The sequence below is a fragment of the Schistocerca gregaria genome, chromosome 2 (genome assembly GCF_023897955.1).
Source record: "Schistocerca gregaria isolate iqSchGreg1 chromosome 2, iqSchGreg1.2, whole genome shotgun sequence".
Lineage (NCBI taxonomy): Eukaryota > Metazoa > Arthropoda > Insecta > Orthoptera > Acrididae > Schistocerca > Schistocerca gregaria.
Window position 1 is genome coordinate 302,737,354 of NC_064921.1, and position 22,460 is coordinate 302,759,813.

General features: G+C 40.2%; 1 protein-coding gene across 1 annotated transcript in view; it reads left to right on the forward strand.

The window, feature by feature from the left end:
• LOC126336927 (DNA-directed RNA polymerase I subunit RPA2) overlaps nt 1–22,460 on the forward strand; it is a 200,177-nt gene that overhangs the window by 45,580 nt on the left and 132,137 nt on the right. Inside the window, exon 7 of the mRNA XM_050001097.1 lies at nt 20,740–20,996. Coding sequence (XP_049857054.1) covers nt 20,740–20,996 — 257 coding nt within the window. The remainder of the gene's footprint in view (nt 1–20,739; nt 20,997–22,460) is intronic.

A 22,460-nucleotide genomic window follows, 5' to 3' on the forward strand; every position in this document is an offset into this window, starting at 1 on the left:
GTAGAAGGGTCAGCTAAACCAAGCAGAAAGAGATATATGTTCAGTAAACTAGATAAAAAATTAGTAGTGTCATCTCTGAGTGAGGAACTTGAAACTTTCAGCACAGGGCAGGAACATATAGAAGAACTAGGCTCAAGTTTAAAAGACCATGCACTGGGTACATATGTACCAAGTATAAAAGTTCACTGTAAAGAAACAGACTGCTGCATAGTAGATGTAAAACATAGTGTAGGGCTATAAATATAGATATGCTGACTGAAACACATTTGGCTGTCAAGAGAACAATATGTGATGCCTTCAGTGACTACTGTAGCAGAATATTTTAAAATGATCTTTCACAGAACCCAGATAAATTCTGGTCGTTATGTAAAGGTTTTTAGTGGCACCATAGTTATTAGTGTACTGTCCCTAACGAATGAGACAGGAACTGAAAATGAGGGGAGCAAAGCAAAAGCTGAAATGCTTAACTCCGTTTTCAAATATTTCTTTACAAAGGAAAACCTAGGAGAATTGCCACAGTTTAATCCTTGTACCACTTACCTGTAGTCGTTAAAATTGAATGAAGCTCCAGGGCATGAAGGAATCCCTGTCATATCCTATACTGAATTTGTGGCTGAGTTAGCAGCTCTTCTAAATATAATCAATTGTAGATCCCTTGAACAAATAGCTGTGCTCAGTAGTCAAAAGAAAGCACAGGTCACGCCTGTCTGCAAAAAGGGTAGTAGAGGTGGTGAACAAAAACTACAATCCAATATCCTTGATGTCACTTTGTTGTAGAATCTTAGAACATATTCTGAGTTCAAACATAATGAGGTATCTTGAATGGAACTACTTCCCCCATGCCAACCAGCACTAGCCCCAAAAACATCAATCATGTGAAACCCAACTCGCACTTTTCTCAAATGCCATACTGAAATCTTTTGATCAAGGCAGTCAGATATATGTGGTATTCCTTGATTTCCGAAAAGCATTTCGCTCAGTACCACATCTACGCATGGTATCAAAAGTTTGACCATATGAGGTATCAAGTTAAATTTGTGACTGGATTGAAGACTTTATGGTAGAGAGGATGCAGCATGCCATCTTGGATGGAGAGTTGTCATCAGATGTAAAAGTAACATCGGGTGTCCGCCAGCGAAATGTGTTGGAACCCTTGTTGTTTATGTTGTATGTTAATGACATTGCAGACAATATTAATAGTAATGCCAGGTTTTTTGTCGGATGAAGCCGTAGTTTGCTGCATAAATATTCAGTCTGATCATGATAAGATTTCAAAGTGGTGTAAAGATTGGCAGCTTGCTTTAAATGTTCAGAAATTAAAATTGTGCACCTCACAAAAAAAAAAAAAAAAAAATCCATAGTATCTTATGACTATAATATCAGTGAGTCAAAGGTGGAATCGGCCAACTCGTACAAATACCTGAGTGTACACTGTGTAGCAATATGAAATGAGAAGATCACTTCGGTTTAGTCATAGATGAAGCAGGTGATAGACTTTGATTTGTTGGTAGAATACTGGAGGAGTGCAGTCAGTCTACAGTGGAGATTGTCTACAAATCACTCATGTGACCATTCCTAGAATATTGCTCAAGTCTGTGAGACCCGTACCAAATAGGACTAACAGAGGATATTGAATGTATACAGAGGAGGACAGGACGAATGGTCACAGGTTTATTTAATCCATGGGAGAGTGCCACAGAGGTACTGAAGGAATTGAATTGGCAGACTCTTGAAGATAGATGTAAACTATCCTGAAAAACTCTGTTAACAAAGTTTCAAGAGAATAAGGTTATAATAATTACCGAACTCTCAGAGGCATTCAATCAGTCATTCTTCCCGCGCTCCATACGTGACTGGAACAGGAAGAAACCCTAATATCTGGTACAGTGGGATGTACCCTTTGCCATGCACTCTGGTTTGCAGAATACTTATTCCTATTTAAGCATTTCTCTGTGTTATGTCAAAAATGAAACTATGCCTATTATTTACATCATATTTGCTGCCCAATACATAGTATCACATTTATTTACATTGCCTGGACTTGAGTGTAGGAAAGGGGGGCTGTGGGAATAAATTATGAGTTAGATTATACTTGTTAGTTAAAGTGGTTCACTTTAAGGCAAGGAGGTTTTCATTCAAACACTGCATGCAGTTTTTCAAATGACAGCAGTGTCTTGATTTCTAGATTATCTTCTAAGAGGTTGTCACTTGTCTGTCAACAGTTCACTTTAGTCAAAAAGTAGTCTGTCACTATTTACATTGTAACACAGAATTCAGACAGCCATCAGTGTCTCAGTGCCACAACTGCAATCTGCTGATTACTAATTCCTGTCGCCTGCAGATATCTGACCATGTCAACATTTCCTATTGCTTTTCTGCAAAATTCTGGAGAGATTTAGACCTCTTTGGAATTGCAGGTACAGATTACAAGATCCTTGCCACATCATTAATCGGTTTCAAGTTTATTGACAGGTGTCTAAAGCTATGAAGACTGATTTGTTGGGATCTTGGGATCTGTGGCTATGACAGCTGACAACCTTATCTGAAGATGCAACCCAGAGAACTTCAGTCCCGCCTATATTCTGCCTGTTTATCTATTTTAAAATCTTATTTGTTGAGTCACCAAAAATTCATGTATCTAGAACACTGAAACATTCTTCAAACTTCTTTAACTTTGAATAAAGTTCATGCAAAGTGGGTATTTCGAAGCCTGCAAGGAGAAGCTCATCATTTCACAGTGAACTAGCATAATTAGTGCCTATGTAAGACATCTCCCGCATGTCATCATTGCGGAAAAATCCAATCATTTCTCCTTATTATATTGTTCAAATTAGGAAGTTCCTTCAAGAAACATTTTTAAACATATTCAGTTTGTATGCCCAGTGCTGGATGTGGTTTAAATGATCACCTATGATTATTTTTGGAGAATCAACACATTTGTGCCTGTATCTGGCACTGTTGCCCACTGCTGCTTTACTTTATTGTACTGGATATTATATTTATGAAGTGTACCCAAAATTGCCCGAGCGGATTGTATTGAGTTTTCTGCCCCAAGAACCTGTTTACCAGCAATAAGATTTCCACTCATTCAACCATTAAATTGTTTTCAACGACACAGTGAAAACACAAAGGCCTTTTCTGTCAGTGATCTCATTGGCTAATATAATGACATCTTGTGCTGCCAGCTGCTTCATTGTGATATATTTTTTCTCTGTCACCATTCTGCACGTATGATAGTTTTCCCTCATTGTTTTAACACATTGGATGTCACCAACATGTAAATAGGATTATACTGTTAGTTATCTAATTTTTTTAAGTAATTTGATACTTGGGCAAAATGTGTTACTTTGTTAAATATCAAGTTTTACTTTTGAAAGTGTATCATACTATATTTTTACTGTTGACAAAATGCTGCTCACTTCCAATGAATTAGTCTTCATTTCCCAGTTTGTGGAGTAGAATATTGATCTTAAAAAATGTTTCCACAGTCCTTTGAGCCAAATATCCATAATCACTTTTCTTTTTTGTTGTAATTTTAAAGCTGATGCTAATTGAAGACTATCACTTTATTAGCAAACTGGACTTCATTTTGTTGCTCTTATGCTTGTTACTCTGGTCATGTTTCGGAATAGTGTCTTTATGTTCCCATAAAATTCTGTTACTGCAGTTTTTTTTTTTTTTTTAGACAGCTGATTTATTGGAAGCATAAAACTGTTTGGTTTCAAATTCCAATGCACTGACAACAGCTGTCACTGCAGGCTTCAGCATTATCAGGCATGAATTACATTAGCACATGTGTTCATCACTCAGTTTTGGATACAATGAATAAAGTCAGAGTTTATTCTCACTCGAGAATCCCTGAGAATTTTAGAGAAAACATCAATAGTGTTATGCTACTGCAGACTCTGAAGATCCATGTTGACAAGATACACAACCAGAAAACAACCACTTCTATAGATTTTTCTCTGAAGGCAGAAACTCTTCCAACAACTTTTAAAAACAGTCTTGAAACAACTAAGTTGGTATCAAATAAAAGTTTTCTAAGTTAGTGTTAGAAATGGGCAAACTTATTCAGATTTGGGAAAGAATTTACTGTGATCAGTCCGTTTTATTAACCATTCATTTTTTCACATTCACTGTTCCTCTTTTGTGTTATTGTTCATGCTGTATAAATTTTAAGAAAAGGTAAAAAAACTGGTAGTACTGTACCCTACAACAATCATGTTTTAGAATTTTAGGTCAGAATTATAGAAGTGATTTTTTGAATTTAAAATTAATGTGTGTCTAATGAAAAATCTCTCTCTCCTGACACAAAGTCCATGAAAAAGATACGGAGTGGAGTGCGGTAAATTCTTATTGTGGTGGCACTGTCAAATAGAGGGGAGAGTGAGTGTGCTTTGTAGTGACCGACAGGAGGTTTGTATTCAATAGTTGTTCAGTTGCGATAATGCAGTGGACTCGTGAGGAGCACTCATTTAATGTTGAAGTGTATTACTCGAATTCCCACTCGATTATTGCAGTATGTCATTTGCAGTACCCCCACACAGATGTGTTCCTGGACGGCTGTCAAATTTAAATTGGGTAAATGTGTTCAGAACAACAGGGGATGTGTCATCTGTATCAAGAGGACCTTAGAGAAGCATTACAAGACCACAAAATGTCGAACGAGTTAGAGCAGCAGTACTGCAACCTCTGAAATGCTCAGCTCAGAAATACGCACTTGCCCTTGGCATTTCAAGATGTTCTCTATACTGTATTCTTCATAATGAACTGAATTTCCTCCCATAAAAATGTGCATATGGTCCAGCAATTGTTAGTACGGGATTATGTAACACGAACAACATCTTGTGAAGACATGCCTGCAACCATACACTGTGACACAAATGTATTCTCTTCTGATGAGGCACATTTTCACCTCATTGGGTGTGTAAACGAGCAGAATGTGCAGTAGTGGAGTGACATGAATTCACGAGGGACCTCTGCACTCAGACCGCATCACTGTGAGGAGCCCCAAATTGGGATCGCTCTGTGGGTTTGGGAGTAAGAATAGGCCCGCAGTATTCCTGCCTATCATAAGAGGCGACTAAAAGGAGTCTCAAATGTTTTGGCCCTTATGTGATGGTCCCCTCTTGGGTTTGACCACCATATTTCAAAATTATTGTGAAGAGCGAGCCAATTGGGGAAGGGCGCCTTACTTGGTGCGTTGTGTCCATCATACATTTAGATCTTTAGCCAACTTATTTGTCAATGCATTGCAGTCCTGCTCACTCTCCATCTCTTGGGCAAGGATATATTCCTGGGTGTGATTTCCGCCATGCACTCTGCAGTGTATCTTTCTGCGCTGACAATAACCATGGACCACTTGCCACCTAATATCCAGCCAGTCCGTTGTGGTGGGGCCACCTATACTGTGTTGGTTGTAGCCCCCTGACAACACAGGGATCGCTCTACTGATGCCTGCGCCATTAACTCCCCATGTATGCCAAGAAGTAGATCCCTGTCTCCCTGGGACATCAGGACTCACTGCAATGGCCGTCCTGCCAGTTGGCCCATGCTGTGGCTGGGTAGTGCCCACGGGGAGGGCCCTTGTTTGGAGTAGGTGGCATCAGAGTGGATGACACGTAATGAAGTGTGGCACATCTTCTCTTGCTGGTGGCCAACCACCAGCAGTCTCTAAGTGTTCGAGGGCTCACTTTAATGCAAACATGTATGATCCCAAATTGTTCCCCTCCCTGGCCACACCACGGAATAGTCTGTACGAGAGCTGATGGGGAATCCTTTGTGTCCATGAAGCCTCAGTGCTTTGTAGAGCATTTAGATGACAAGTTCGGGGAGGTGGAGGGCTTGTCAAAAATGCGGTCCAGGTCAGACTTGATAAAAACAGCATCCTCTGCCCAGTCATGGGCATTTCTCGCTTGTAAGAAGCTGGGGGATGTTTCTGTTACTATCACACCCCATAAAAGCTTAAATATGGTCCAGGACATTATCTTCCACAGGGACCTTCTTTTATAGTCAGATGACGAGCTGTGTGCCAACTTAAAGCGACAAGCTGTCCATTTCATCCAGCGCGTCCACCGGGGTCCGTGGGATAACCAGTAGTTAAATAACAGCAGGGCTTCTAATTATTGACTTTTGGGTTGTGAAGTTTAACCCTGCCTCGTGGATCAAAATGGGGCGAGTGAAATGATTTAGACTGATTTGACAATGAAATAGAGCAGACTATTAGTCCGAGATCGGAAGTATATATACAGGTTGACACATTACCCAAGAAGGTGAAGGTGATGGTCTACCGCTGTGATGTTAAGCCACATATCCCTTTCCCAATGCAGTGCTTCAGGTGTTGGAAGTTTGGCCATATGTCTTCCCGCTGTGCTCCCAGCCTCATATGTCGTGGTTGTGGTCGTCCATCCTATCCCGATACTCCATGTGCCCCACCTCCCATCTGTGCCAACTATGGAGAGCCCCATTCCCCTTGTTCGGTGGACTGTAATATTCTACAGAAGGGACGGAAAATAATGGAATACCGACTGACCTCCACTGAGGCTAAACGGAAATTTGAATGGCTTCATCCCGTGCGGGCTTCATCCCATGCGCATGATGTCATCTTATGCTGCCACTGTCACTCCTGTTGCAGCTCCATCCGTTGCACCACATTCAGTCAGCTCTCAGAGCCGAAGGATGACACCTGCCCCCTTGGTGGTGGGCACTTCCCTCCCTGTTGCTCCCGTAATATCTACCTCGGCAGCAGCACCCCCTCAACCATTGGGGTCACCAGACCAGTCCCCACTTCTAAGCCGGAGAAGCAGAAGTCTTCTTCAGCTTCTCTCGCTAGGAAGGTATTCCTTGGGTCACTCCCTTCCCAGGTTCCTACCAGTTCACGGAAGAAACACACACACACACACACACACACACACACACACAACTGCAATCTCAGGCAGCTGTAGCCACACTTCCACAAGGTGAAAGAGTGGAGGGTGGGGAGGGGCTCGTAGGATGAGATACATGATTGTGTGGCACCGGAAAGATGCGGGAAATAACACACGAAAACACGCAGTTGTTTGAGACTGTGTGTGTGTGTGTGTGTGTGTGTGTGTGTGTGTGGTCTATTTTTGCCAAAGGCCTTATGGACCAAAAGCTTTATTTGTGGCAGTCTTTTTGTTGTACCTATCCGTGACTCAGCATCTCCACTATTTGGTGAGTCTCAACTTTCCTTTTCATAATGAAGTATTGTTTATGCGTGATAAATTTATAGATTACCAAATGTAGACAGGTTGTTTGCTTTGTTTTCCTTAGCCAAAAGTGTTCTCAAAAAGCATCACAATATTTGGGTAATGTAACAGGCCAGTGAACACAAGCCAGTTAGACAGGCCATCATCATTAACTTTTGAGGAAAGGACATAGTTGTAGGGTGTACAGAGTCTTCTTCCGTTTGTTTATGAGAAATAATATGTATTGGCGTTGGTAATACTTGTTTGAAATAACTGAAAGTAAACTGTCATTTGTCAAAATAGTTATCTTTTACAATTTGTAAACTACACATCAAAGTGCCATACTGGCTGTGCAAAGTGAAGTATTTATATGGAAAAGTGATGGGTTCTGACAGAGAAAACAAGAAACTGAAAACAGAAATTCGAAGCTATGCACCAGTGGGATCTACTTAGGTATCCTAAAAGATACAGAATGAATTCTCACTCAACAGCAATGTGTGTGCTGGTATAAAACTACCTGGCAGGTTAAAACTGTTTGCTGAACTGGGAGTCAAACTTGGGGCCTTTGCCTTATTCGGGCAAGTGCTCTTGCTACTGAGCTACCCAGGGACGACTCATAACCTGTCCTCGCAGCTTTACTTCTACCTCTTGTTTCATACCTTCAAAACTTCACAGAAGTCTCAATAATATCCTTTCTTCCAGGAGTGCTGGTTATAGAAATTACACAGGAGATCTTCTGCAAAGTTTGGGAGATAGGAGAAGAGGTACTGGTGGAAGTAAAGCTATGAGGACAGATCATGAGTCATGCCCAGATAGCTCAGTTGATAGAGCAGTCACATGCAGAAGGCAAAGATGCTGGGTTTGAGTGGTAGTTTGGCACCCAGTTTTAATCTGCCAAGAAGTTTCATGCAGGAAGATCTTCAGACTTTCATATGTGAAAAGAAACAAATTTCCAAAATCTTGGTGACGTAGCACATGTTATTCTTTTGTAGACCTGTACTACTGAAAAATATAACCAGGTAACTCAGCATTTCAAAGGCTGGCCAAGATTCGTGTGTGGAGTCAGTCATCAGTTGTTCAAGAAAAAGAACTTCATCATGGAGTATAAAAGTTTTTCAGTAAACAAATTGCTTTCAAAATTAACAGACGAGAGTGAAGCGAATATAATATAAGTGAATACAGTATAAGCTTTCGGCCAACAAGACCACTGCAAAAAAAAGTAGAAAACTGTAGTGTCAGTAAAGCTATTTTGTCTAAAACTGACATGATGAGACCGTGGCTGTATACAATTAATGTAGGTTGATTCTTACAAAGAAGAAAACAGCAACCAGCCACTATTAATACTGCTATTTATTTAAGTAAATATTTATTTATAAATATTATTTATAAATAAATTATAAATTATTTATAAATATTTATTTAAGTAAATATTTACTTAAATAAATAGCAGTATTAATAGTGGCTGGTTGCTGTTTTCTTCTTTGTAAGAATCAACCTACATTAATTGTAGTGTGAGTTCTGCATGCGCACACATGCGCGATGTGTTTTGTGTGTGTGCGTGAGACAGTCTTTTGTTGTGCCTGTCTTGCAGGTGTAAGTTAAATGAGAGTATTATTTATAGTTTTTAAATTAACTGCTATCTCCCTTCATGAAGAACCATCTTATGGAGTATTTTTCCATCCTCCAAGGGGGATCAATCATTCAAGGTGGATGGTGAAGGTAATATATTTGTTGAAAAAAGTTTTTCTCCCACTATCAGCTTGAATTACGACCACAAGAAGAGACAGCAGTTTGTTCCATTTGTATTTTCCTTGCCCATATGTATGTCAAAACATGATTCTGTGGTCCTTCTGAAGCCAAAGCACCGTATTCTGAATTTCGTAATGCTTTCTAAACTTCATATATGTATCAGGTCATTGATAGTATATCCTGCACGTGGCTTTACAGAAACTGAAAATTCATTTATTGTTTATGCCCATCATTCTGTTGCTTTAATATTCTGAATAAAAAATGAAAACTGTTGTTATAATGAATCATGAAGCAGAACCAACAAATGAAAATACAAAAGGATTCAAGTGGGAATCAGTAAAAATCTGAAAAATTATGAATATTAGCAATGAACAGTTTATTTGTATTAAAATAAGAACATCTTTAAACAGATTCGATTTGAGTGACACAATCCTTAAGACAGATCTTCGCAGTGAAATGAAAATCGGTGCAGCAGTATTAATAACTAAGTTGAAAGTAATACAGTTTTTGGTTAAGAAGCTATTCCTGAAGACTATTGTTTTGGGATAAGAAATAAATATGAATTAATGCCTTTCTCCCCTCCTCCTATTGCCCCTTTTCCTCCCCTACTTCCATTGTCCACTCCCCCCCTCCCCCCTCCCCACCCCTCTCTCTCTCTCTCTCTCTCTCTCTCTCTCTCTCTCTCTCTCTCTCTCTCTCTCTGAGCCAAAATTTTGCTCAACTTCTTTGTTTTGTGCAAAGAAACCAAAATAGAGGGTAGCATAAAGGAGCAACAATACTTGAAAAAATAAAGGCCTCCATAAGTGTCATGATTTATTTTTGGGAAAACTGCAAAAAATCACAATCCCTATGTAAGGTTTTTACATGACAGTTTCTTCATCTTTTCCTTCAGCATTTGCCCTGCGTGCTTGCGGGATTTGCTACATGGGTCCGTTGTCTCCATTTCGCTCTATCACGGACTGCATCTGGGTGGACGTTCATGCACGCAGATCTTTATGAATCATATCAGCCCAATGTTGCTTAGGTTGTCCTCTGTATCTTCTACCAATGACTTCAGGTGTGTAACCTGCCTTGGCAATAGTCATCACCAGCCTGTAAAACATGCCCAAACCATCGAAGACAACTCTCAGGCATCTTGTCATGGATCGGTGCAACACCAAACTGTTTCCTAATGCTGTCATTGGAAATGTGATCTAACATCGTGAGGCCCGCTGTCCACCTTAGCATCTTCGTTTCCATTACACGTAGATGGCGTTTCGTCTCAACTGTCTCCAGCACTCTCAACTATACAAGGCAACTGGTTGTTGACAGTGTGATAGATTTTTGATTTTAAATTATCTGTTATCCTGCAGTCGTAAGTGACTTCGGTTGTTGTTTGCCTTTATCCAGGCTGCCTGAGTTCTGGTGTTGACCTCTTCGGTGAGTTGGTGGTCAACAGTGATCATGGAACGAAGGTAGTTAAACTTACTCACACTAGTCAGATCTTCACCATTAATCATGATGGTTCCCATTTCATATCTGTCTGATCTCCTGTAATCGGTTTTCTTCAAGTTAAGGTGCCAACTGGTCACTCAATTTTTGAGTTTGCCTCTGCAGATCAAGTGTGTTTTCTGCTGCTGCTGCTGCTTCACATCATCAGCATAAAGCAGCATCCATGGTAATGGCCGGTGCAGTTCAGTTGTCACAGTGTCCATTACGAGAATGAACAGAAGTGATGATAATGCAGAACCTTGACGGATGCCGACTGTGATGGGGAAGTCCTTGGATAGTCTTGAGGTTGTACGGACATAACTTCTGGGCTGCTCATTGTCATTTTACAAGACAATATTTTAAAGTGTATGGCTGTTGGTAAAGTTTATTGAATTGAAAAGTATGTACCAGCCAATGTCTCCTGGCTGTAATGAACCAACGGAGGTATACAAAACTTGTTCAATGCAAAGAAAATGTATTCTTGATTAAAAACGTGTTCTCTGTCAAGTGTAAACAGGCTGCAGAACATGCTATGACTCTGCAACTAAACAGCGCTCTATTTCTGTATTATTTTGGATATGGCAATTTGGGCTTGTCATTCATTTCTATGATGTTTTTTCTCGAGACTGCCATACATTTATTATAATAATTACTCACCCTTTACAGAATACACTTCATCCTCTTGCCCCATTTTCTTGTAGTGTTGTCACAGACATGGTGATGTGTTGAAAGTGTGTGTGTGTGTGTGTGTGTGTGTGTGTGTGTGTGTGTGTGTGTGTGTGTGTCAATGTAATTGTTAGACATTCTCTGAATACAGATTAAATATTAAAATACATTTACAGCAGGCTTAAAAAAAGTATTATAAATATGCAACAATATTATGAAAAGGATAGATTGTTACTCAGTGTATAGCGGAGACATTGAGTAACAGACAGGCACAACAAATCTTTCAGCCGAAACACCATCTTTTAAAGTAAAAAACACCCAGACATTCACGCAAGCACAATTTACACATACAATACCATTGTCTGTAGACAGTGAGGCCATTATGCATACAGCAGCTGTGCCCGATGGGACAGCAGTCTGTGGCTGGTAGCGATAAAGAGGTGACTGGGGTAGGGAGAGGAAAGGGTAGCAAGGTAGGGGTGGGAGAAGGGGTAGTGCTGCTTCTGGGAGCAGGGATAAAGAGGTGACTGGGGTAGAGAAAGGGAGGGGTAGCAAGGTAGGGGTGGGAGAAGGGATAGTGCTGCTTGTGGGAGTATGCAGGGATGTTATAGGGCAGGGTAGAGCTGCTTGGTGCACTCAGAATGTTTGTGGGGGGTGGGGAGGAGGGACTGTAAAGGAGAGAAGTAAGGGGGAAAAAGATCAGTGGGTGCATTCATGGAATAGAAAGATGTATAGTACTGGAGTGGGATCAAGGAATGAGGATAGGTAGGTGAGGGGCAGGGAGTAGCAAAGGTTGAGGCTATTGGGGCTGGGGAACATAGGGTATATGTATAGAGTTCCCACCTGCACAGTGCAGGAAAGCTGGTACTGATAGGAAGGACCCAGGTGGTGCAGGCTATAAAGGAGTCACTGAAGTGAAGCACATTTTATTGGACGGCATGTTCAGCAACTGCCCACAGTTTGTTGGAGGCCATACATGCGGACAGATAGCTTGTTGATAGTCACACCCACGTCGAAAGCAGAACAGTCATTGCAACTTAGTTTGTAGATCATGTGACTGCTTTCACAGGTAGCCTTGCCTTTGATGGGATGGGTCAGGGCTGTGGATGGACTGGAGTTGGTGGTGGTGGTGGTGGTGGTACAGGTCTTGCATTGAGGTCTACTGCAGGGTTATGAGACAAGGGATTTGGTGCAGGGATGGAGAAGGAATTGACAAGGATATTACTTTCGTTCATTGGCTGATGGAATACCACAGTGGAAGGGGTAGGAAGGTTTATGGCTGGAATATTCCTCATTTCAGGGCACAAAGAGAGGTAGTCAAAACCCTGGTGCAGAAAGTGATTCAGCTGCTACAGTCCTGGGTGGTACTGAGTTATGAAAGGGGTTCGCTTTATTGGAGGACAGTGGGTATGTGCGTGATGGTAGGTGACTGAAAAGACAAGGCACGGCACCTCTGTTTCTGTACAAGGTTGGCTGCGTAGTGGCACTCTGTGAAAGCCTTAATGAGATCCTTTGTATATTTATAGGGGAGCTGCTCCTCACAACATACGTGATTGCTATGGGTGGCTAGGCTATATGAGAGGGTCTTCTTCTTCTTCTAAACAAAGATTCCAAGACTTACCAAGCGGGAAAGTGCCGGCAGACAGGCACAATGAACAAAAGACACAAACACACACACAGAATTACTAGCTTTCGCAACCGATGGTTGCTTCTTCAGGAAAGAGGGAAGGAGAGGGAAAGACGAAAGGATGTGGGTTTTAAGGGAGAGGGTAAGGAGTCATTCCAATCCCGGGACCGGAAAGACTTCCCTTAGGGGGAAAAAAGGACAGGTGTACACTCGCACACACACACATATCCATCCACACATACACAGACACAAGCAAACATGTCTGCTTGTGTCTGTGTATGATTGCGGGTGGATATGTGTGTGTGTGTGTGCGAGTGTACACCTGTCCTTTTTTCCCCCTAAGGGAAGTCTTTCCGCTCCCGGGATTGGAATGACTTCTTACCCTCTCCCTTAAAACCCACATCCTTTCGTCTTTCCCTCTCCTTCCCTCTTTCCTGAAGAAGCAACCATCGGTTGCGAAAGCTAGTAATTCTGTGTGTGTGTTTGTGTCTTTTGTTCATTGTGCCTGTCTGCCGGCGCTTTCCCGCTTGGTAAGTCTTGGAATCTTTGTTTTTAATATATTTTTCCCATGTGGAAGTTTCTTTCTATTTTTTATATATATATAATATATAGAGTGTCTGTGTACATATGGGTATGTGTGTGTGTGTGTGTGTGTGTGTGTGTGTGTGTGTGTGTGTGTGTGTGTGAGCGTGCGCGCGAGTATATACCTATCCTTTTTTCCCCCTAAGGTAAGTCTTTCCGCTCCCGGGATTGGAATGACTCCTTACCCTCTCCCTTAAAACCCACATCCTTTCATCTTTCCTTGTTCTTCCCTCTTTCCTGACGAAGCAGCTGCCGGTTGCGAAAGCTCAAATTCTGTGTGTGTGTGTTTGTGTGTTTTTTTATTCATTGTGCCTATCTACCGGCACTTTCCTGCTTGGTAAGTCTTGGAATCTTTGTTTTTAAGATATAGAAAGAAACTTCCACATGGGAAAAATATATATGGGGTGGGTTGAGGGAAATCTGGTGAAGTATATGGGGGAGAAGGTGTTGAGGTTCTGGAGGACTGTGTCTAAGGTGCCCTCACCCCCAGTCCAGGTCACTAATGTGTCGTCAATAAATCTGAATCAGGTGATGCGTTTGGGATTCCTGGTACTTAATGAGGCTTTTTCTAAGTGACCCATGGATGGGTCATGGTGCGGTGCAGGTTCCCATTGATACCACAGATATGTTTGTGGCTGATGCCTCCAAAGGAGAAGTAATTTTGGGTGAGAATATAGTTGGTCAGGGTGACCAGGAAGGAGGTTGTAGGTTTGGAGTCAGTCGGATGTTGGGAAAAGTAGTTTTCAATAGTGGTAAGGCCATAGGCATTGTGGATATTATATAGTGTAGGGCAGGGGGAGTGGCCATCAATAGTGACAAGTAGGGTGCTGTGTAGTTAAGGAACAGGAACTATGGAGAGTCGATGGAGGAAGGAATTGATGTCTTTTACATAGGAGGGTAGATTATGGATAGCAAACTGTGAGTGTAGAAGCAAGTATATGACCTTTTGAAGTTAAAATATTTTGCCTGAGCAGGCTGTAGGAAAAGAGAATACACTCTCCAAAGTTTTTTATTGCATTGTGAGCAATGTTTGAATAAATATTGCGCGCGCAGCTTGTGGCGTGGTGCAATCAGTAATTGTACAAAGTGATAATTCGGCAGCTTGCGTTCATTCCCCCACTGGTACCTATTTTTTTTTAATTCATTGTATTTTATTCCTTGAAATGTTAAACTATCAGTTATAAAATTTGAATGTAGTTTAACAGTTCAGTTTACATATATAAACTTAATATATGCAATTTACAATTAGTTGTGTTTACTTTAATTTGAACAATGAATAAATTTAAACAGGGATTGCTTTTAAATGATTCATTTCTGAAGATTTCTGTTTTCAGCTGTTCTCTGAAATATTACAAAGGTCACTTCAGTTGTGAACATCATTTTGCCTAGTGTCAGAGATTATTTCTTGTAAAACTTAGTATCCTGGGAAGGGGAAACCGAGCAAGAATTTTCTACCAGAGAAGTGACTGGTGAAAACATTGTAATTAAAACTTTTGATGAAGATTAAAAATAATATTTACCAGTGTTCTTTGTTACACGTATTCAATTTATAAAGAAAATGGCATTATAATCAACAATCCTCCTGTATCTGGGGGTCCTGCAGTAGTAGCTACAGGTCAAGCAATTGCAGAGCAAGTTATTGAAATGATTGCTGATAATTTCATAGTAGATGATGATTTAATGTTATACTCTGAACCTGATGAACAAAATCTTTTTGGAGAGGTATGTTGATTTTTTTTTTATTCTCTCTTTCTCCACATACAGTTCTATACAGTCCTATTTTATTTGTAGCAGGTGCCTTCTTCAAGTACGTACGCAAATGATGATGATTATGATCCAGATGAATATTCTTCTCATATGATATTGGAGTTTTGAGCTCAATTCCTGTGCTCGCAAAAAAAAAAGTAATGAAAGGACGAGTACACCTTTTTGCGAATACACAAATTATTGTTTTGTTTTATCACGAAAACCTCAGTTGTGGCTTCCTCAGTGGTTTTTAAAATTATTTTCCTTCTATTTTACATTTTGTGTGTCCTTTGGCTACCAAACAAAATCAGCCCCAGGTCTAAATTAGGATATCATGTCGTCATTGTAGTATTTTCTTGGTCCTTAGCTGTGACAAGTTTGTTTTATGTATCAAATGAGTTTTCTCCTGTGGTTTTTTTTTAAATTACTTCATCCTGTTATGCACTGTGCTTCGATACGCCTGTATCTACTTATGAAAATTTATTTTTTAACTATATTCGCTATTCAAATTAAAATAAGCATAACTAATTGTAAATTGTACATGTTCATTTTATGGATATAACTTGAACTGTTAAACTATATTTAAATTTTATAATTGAAAACTTAACATTATGAGGAATAAAATACAGTGAATAATTCAACAAATGGGTAGCAGTGGGATTTGAACTCGAGACACCAAATTATCACGCCATATGCTTACCGCCTGCGTCACGCCACTAACTGCACAGTTATTATTGAAACATTGCTCACAAAGTAATGAAAAACTATCAAGAACGTGTTCTCTTTTCCTACGGGCCACTCAAACTAAATATTTTAGGTTAACTTCAAAAGGCTATATACTTGCTTTTACTAACACAGTTTGACTCAAATTGGTGAGATCCATCCCACACCCTCCCCTTGTCAATGGTGACACAATATCCAGCCATGATGGGGTGTCCTGGGTGATTGGGTTTATAGACTTTTAGAAGGTAGGAGTGCAGGGATTGGTAGGGATGAAGAAAGAGTTAGACTCGGGGGAGATGTTCTACGCTGGGCCTGAAAGATTTGAGGAGAGACTGTAGATTGTGTTGGATCTCTGGAATGGGGTCACTGTGTCAGAGTTTGTAGGTGGATGAATCTGACAGGTAGCACAGTCTCTTCGTTGATTATTCCTTGTGGTTCAAAACCACAGAGGTGGAGCCTTTGTCAGCAGGTTGGATTGTAAGGTTGGGATTACTTTTTTGGTAGTGGATTACAGTTTTCCAGTCCAGTCACAGGCATATCTTCTCTAATTAAGGGCAGGGTAGGGCTGCATGTGAAAGCAATCATGTGATCCACAAACTAAGCTGCAACCACTGTGTTGCTTTCTACCTGGCCATGACAACCAACAAGCTGTCTGCCCTCATGAATGTTGGCGAAGAGACAGCTGGACCACACAGTTCCTGAACAACACAACATGCTTCACTTTAATAACTGCCTTACAGCCTGTGCTGTCTGGATCATTCTTACTAACACCAGCTTTTCTGAACTGTGCAAGTGGGAACCCTCCCTGCACAATTTCTCGTGACCCCTATGGTTTTAACTGTCTCTAGTCCCTGTTCTTCATCTACTCATCCCCTTCTCTGCTCCCAATCCAGTACTGCACAGCCTTCTTATTCCGTCAATGCATCCACTAGCCTCTCTCTGTTTTCCCCTCCTCCACTTTTCTCTTCCCCCCCCCCCCCCCCCGCCTCCCTCTCCCCCAAACCTCCCTACTGCAACTAGCAGCCCCACCCTGTTCTCACTAAGACACTCCACATTCTCAGATTCAGCAGCACTACACCTTCCCCCACTCTACCCTACTATCCATTTTCCTCCCCACCACAGCCTCCACTTTGTCCTACCACACAAAAGATTGCATTCCTATCAGGCACAGTTGCTGCTTGCTGCACTCAGTCTGGTCCCAGTGGCCAGAGGCAATGGTAGTGTGTGTGTGTGTGTGTGTGTGTGTGTGTGTGTGTGTGTGTGTGTGTGTGTGTGTGTTTTGTGCTTGTATGAAAGTGTGTTTTCTACCTTGGTTGAAAGCTCAAATGCGTAGGAGTGTACTTGTTTGCAACTCAGCGTCTCCTTTATATCGTGATTAGCAAACTATCCTCTTCATAATATTGTCATTATTCTGTCTTGGATTTCCCATTGTTTGATTATACATATACAGACATACATAAATACATGCATATGTATAGATATACAAAACGAAAGCATTGGTATGTTGATAGAGACACACACACACACACACACACACACACACACACACACACACACACACACACACACAAAATTCAAGCTTTCGCAACCAACGGTTGCTTCATCAGGAAAGAGGGAAGGAGAGGGAAAGACGAAAGGATGTGGGTTGTAAGGGAGAGGTAAGGAGTGATCTCAATCCCGGGAGCTGAAAGACTTACCTTAGGAGGAAAGAAGGGCAGGTATACACTCAAGCGCGCACACACATATCCATCCACACATATACAGACACAAGCAGACATGTATTATATATGTATAGATATACATCTATACATACTTAAAAATACTTTTACAAACTTTGGACATAGTTTCCTTACACCAAAATGAGGAAAATACATCATACAAACAAATGTCCAGCAGTCTTTCATTTTTGTGTTGATGTTCAATATCTTTACATGTGCAATCCAACAACTTCACTCATCTATGCACTCATCTGATTCATTGTATCCTAGACGGCATTGTGTTGCCAGGGAGACTTGTTAATGTTCGTCATTTGTCTGTCTTCATTGTGTGTGTTGTGTGCATGTACTATAGCTAGTGAGTTAACTGAAACTGCTCCATTCTAATATGGCAGGATATTCATTTCATAAGCAGGTAGACATATTGTTATGTATTGCCATGCAAATGGTAATGGATACAGATGTATCAGATGTATCAGATTTGTTTCCAGCCTAAAGACAGCTGAGTTGTCCAACTTCATATGCTGTGTGTCATCTTGATACTGAGATAGGATCTGTAGCACCACAGACCAGGAGGAGCATGTTCAGGGGGCTATTGAAGAATAGCCAGGTAACAGACAAGACAAGGACCCTGGCATGTGGTACATCCCAAAGCTGAAAATTGAGCATCCTTCAAAGCCAGTTATGTATCTGTAATATTTTGGTGTGCAGGGCCTTATGCCTGTTGATCACCCAACACAGGAGAACTTTTGCCAATGATTTGTTGCACAAATTGCCAATCCATTGTCTCTTCAGTTTTGTTTACAACATTTGGAAGAGTTGGAATAACAAACTCCCACAACATATACGTTGGGCCGATGGCAATCCTCATTCTACAATACAGGCTAGACATTAGCATCAGTTTGTGATTAATGAGTGGATTGAAATTGCAGGTGACTAACAAGCCATATATTCTCTAGAGGGACTATACGAATAAACACCCTCCACTACATACAAATAAGAAAAAATGTGGTTCACACATAGTGGAACTTCAGCACATGTCAGTCTCGGTATTCAAGATGCACTGCCTGGTATGTATTAGTACCATGACAAATGGCTTGGTAGATTAGGACCAGTACCATGGCCTCAGTGTACTCCCCTGACCTCAGTCCTTTGAATTATTATTTCTGGGGGCACTTAAAACAATTGGTGTACACATCAGACCACGTGGGTGCAGGAACTCTTCATTGACATGTCATGGGAGTCTATGAACCATTTGAGACCATCAGGGATTATTAGAAAGGGTGCAACGGTCCATTATTTGATGAGTGCATCCATGTTTAACAACCAAGAGGAGGACATTTTGAGTACTTATTATGAGTTTGTCTTGATGAGCTCCAGTCACCTAAATTGTAAACTTTCACCAGTAACTCGAAAATGAAGTATTTTCAGACTTGTACTTGTATGAATCTTTTTCCTTGTTTTGGTTTAGGGAATCTGTCACCAAAGTTTGTAAAAGTATTTTTGCAACAACCTGTATATATACATATTTACATAGATATATTTACACACACACACACACACACACACACACACACACAACAGGCATTGTTTTGGAACATAATAATCATCAAGAGATGTCCCTTCAAACACCAATTAAATATGGTAAAGATAACATTTGTGCCTCTTCAGAACATGATGACTTCAGTGCCAATCTGGTACAAGCATCAAAATTCCTTCTGTAGTTACTGAGATTACCCTTCACATACAGGCAGTAAAAGGCAGGGGGGGCTTCAGTTTATAACGTGAATGGAAGGAGAGTATATGTATTCTTTTATAGATTCTGGTAACAATAATTGTGTGTGCCTCAGTGGCCTGCTGCAAGTCACTGTGGTGACTAGCCAATTATCCAAGTGGGGAAAGGAAAAATACTGTTTAATGTGCAATCCAACCACATTTTGTTTCCAGTAAATGTCCATAAGAGATGAAAGCAAGGGAAAAGCACAGTTAAAAATCATTGGTCAACGCAGGATTCAATCCTGTCACCTTTGGGTTTCTGGGTGTGCACTTTCATCGCTAGACCAACAGGTATAAGAGGAATTGTGGTCAAGCTTCACTGTTCTGTAGAGTTGTAGCAGCTGTACTGCTAGATGGCAATGTCATTTCTTCCACAGCAGCAGGGACTGTAACTCAACATAGTTTAGACAATTTCCATGAAGTGTTTATAAATTGTGTGTGTAAATCTTCTTGTGAATTGGACTATTTAATAGAAACTGAGATAAAGATCCCTACAGTAATTCCTGATATTAGTTTGAACGTAAACAACCAGAAAGGACAGCATAGGACTTCACATGTGTAGACAAATAGAGTATGTTCAATAATAGTACTTTTGTTACAAAAATACGTATTAACAGTAATAAAACACAGCATTCAACCATAACAGCCACAATTCTTTTGTGCACAATGTTTTATCACTGAAGTTGGCAGCAAGTGGACGCAAAAACACCTCTGGTCTCATTTCTTAATGCAGAAAATGAATTGTTACTTTAATCTGTGTTGTACATTACAGTCAGTCATGACAAGGAAGTCAGTTTGTAATTTCAACATTAAATGGCTATCAGTTGTTACCGATATCCTCAGAATTAAGATGTGTTTTTGCTGTTTTCCTTGAAGTTTTATAAAAACTGTCAGTTTCTCATTATTTTTCTAAAAATCAGAGATTTCACTTTATTTAATTAAAAACTGACAATTTCATGTTGCTTGCATATTATTGTTTAAAAAATTGTAAAATCTGTTATTCTACATGTCTAATTTGATTAATATGTGATTGTTTTGTATTTGTTTTCTTGTTTTGGTGTAACACACATTTGAGCTTGTGCACAGTCTCTTAAGACATTGACATTGACAGAACATTAAAACTGTCTTTCTTATGCCTTATATTGGGTTTTTAACTGTTATTTTAAATCATCATTTTTCACCGTTTTACCATTTTTTACATCTATAATACCACACTGCGGTAATTAGTGAACATTCGTATTTCACGGTATTTATTTCCTATGAAGTGAAAATTCATATATTCTGCTGAAGAGTAGCAGCTGCCAATGAATTTGTAAAGTGAATATTCTATGAGTAGTACACAATATGCACAAAATGAGACTGTGAATGTGTAGTCTATAAATTAAATTATTTCAGTGTAATGTATAATTGAGGTAGCATCTTAACTTAACCTGTGAGTGAAGTATGTGATATTTAAGAGTGTGTTGTTTTGTTACAGAAAATACATAGCTATTCATGTATCTTCTTTTGTGGACAAATTTAACATCCTGGTACTGATGACTCAGAAGCTGTTTTCTGCTGTGGCAGACAGATGTTGTATTGAAGGTGGTGACAGTTTGATGACACAGGAATTGTTGCTGGGTGGACATTTGTATCTTCAGGTACTCAAAGATCGTTTCCAAAGCTGGTTGTCAGGACTTAAGATGAACATCCTCAAAAAAGCAGAATCAACACCTGGATTTATGTTGAAATTGCGTGAGTATAGTTATAGTTCATCCTTTAGATGTTCACATATGTAACACTTAAATGACGTATTAAATTACATCTCTCACCAGCACAATGTGCTTTATGAGACTAGTAACTAAGGAGATGCTTCTTGCTGGAGAAATACTTTAATCTTACACAGAAAGTCCCAAGAGGTACAAGGGTGTGCTGAAAAGTAATGCCTCCAAATTTTTTATGTGAAAACTGTTAAAGCGTTTTAATTAACAAACTTTATTAACATTCTACGTCTTTATGCTCTACATATTTATTTCTCAAACAATGGAAAAGCCAGGGTGGAATGTAACAATATCAGGAAAAGTATAGTTGCCACTCACCTTATAGCAGAGATGCTAAGAAAAAGACTGTCACAAAGTAGGCTTTTGGCCAACAAGGCGACACACACACACACACACACACACACACACACACACACACACACACACAAAAACTGCCATCTCTGGCAGCTGAAGAAGCCACACACTGTCTTTTTGTTGTGCCTGTCTGTGACTCAGCATCTCCGCTATAAAGTGAGTTGCAACTATCCTTTGCATAATATTTATTTCTCAACAAAGTCACTGTGGTGACAGACATTTTTCCTAATGGGAGACCAGTTCGTTAATATTGTCATGGTAGAATGCTGGACTGTGTTGATGGAACGACAATCTAACCTCTGCACTGCTTCAATAATATGAAAGTGAAGTCCTTGAGTGTGTTCTTTAAGTTTTGGAAACAAATGAGAATTGGATGGGGGCAAGTCGGGGCTGTTTGGAGGATGACCGATGACAGTGAACCCAAGGTCATCAGATTGTTGCAAATATCGCAGCACTTGTGTGGTCTGGCATTATCGTGCTGAAGGAAAGGGTGCTCTGTGTGTGAATGAACTCTTTGAATTGTGCTATTCAGTTTTCTGTGGGTCTCTTAATGCACTGGCATAGTTAAGTTACACACTGCCATGTCACATGCCACAGTTCAGAGCCCGCTATTTGCAGGGTTCGCATCTTGTGTCAGTGGTGTGGGCAAGTTGATCAAGTAATATGCATGACATGTAATACCCCAGCTGATATTGAGAACTGAATAAAAAATTCGAAGGCTTTATTTTTCACCATGCCCTCATATTATACTTTTTGGCTTGGGTTGGATTCAGCTGAAACTCCTGTATTGTAAATATCACAGAAGATCATATGGGATATCACATAAAATGTGAGACTGAATTGAGGATATCTTGGTAGGGAGGACACATCAAGATAAATAGTCGTCAACATATGTAAAAGTAATGTCAAGCCTATCCCATCAAATTGTGTGAAGACCCTTGCCGTTCCTATTGTATATTTATGAGGTCACAGACAATATTTTTTTTGCAGATAATGCAGTTACCTGTAATGCTGTACCATCTGAAAAGTGGTGCACAGATGTTCAGTCAGATTGTACTGAGATTTCAAATTGATACAAAGATTG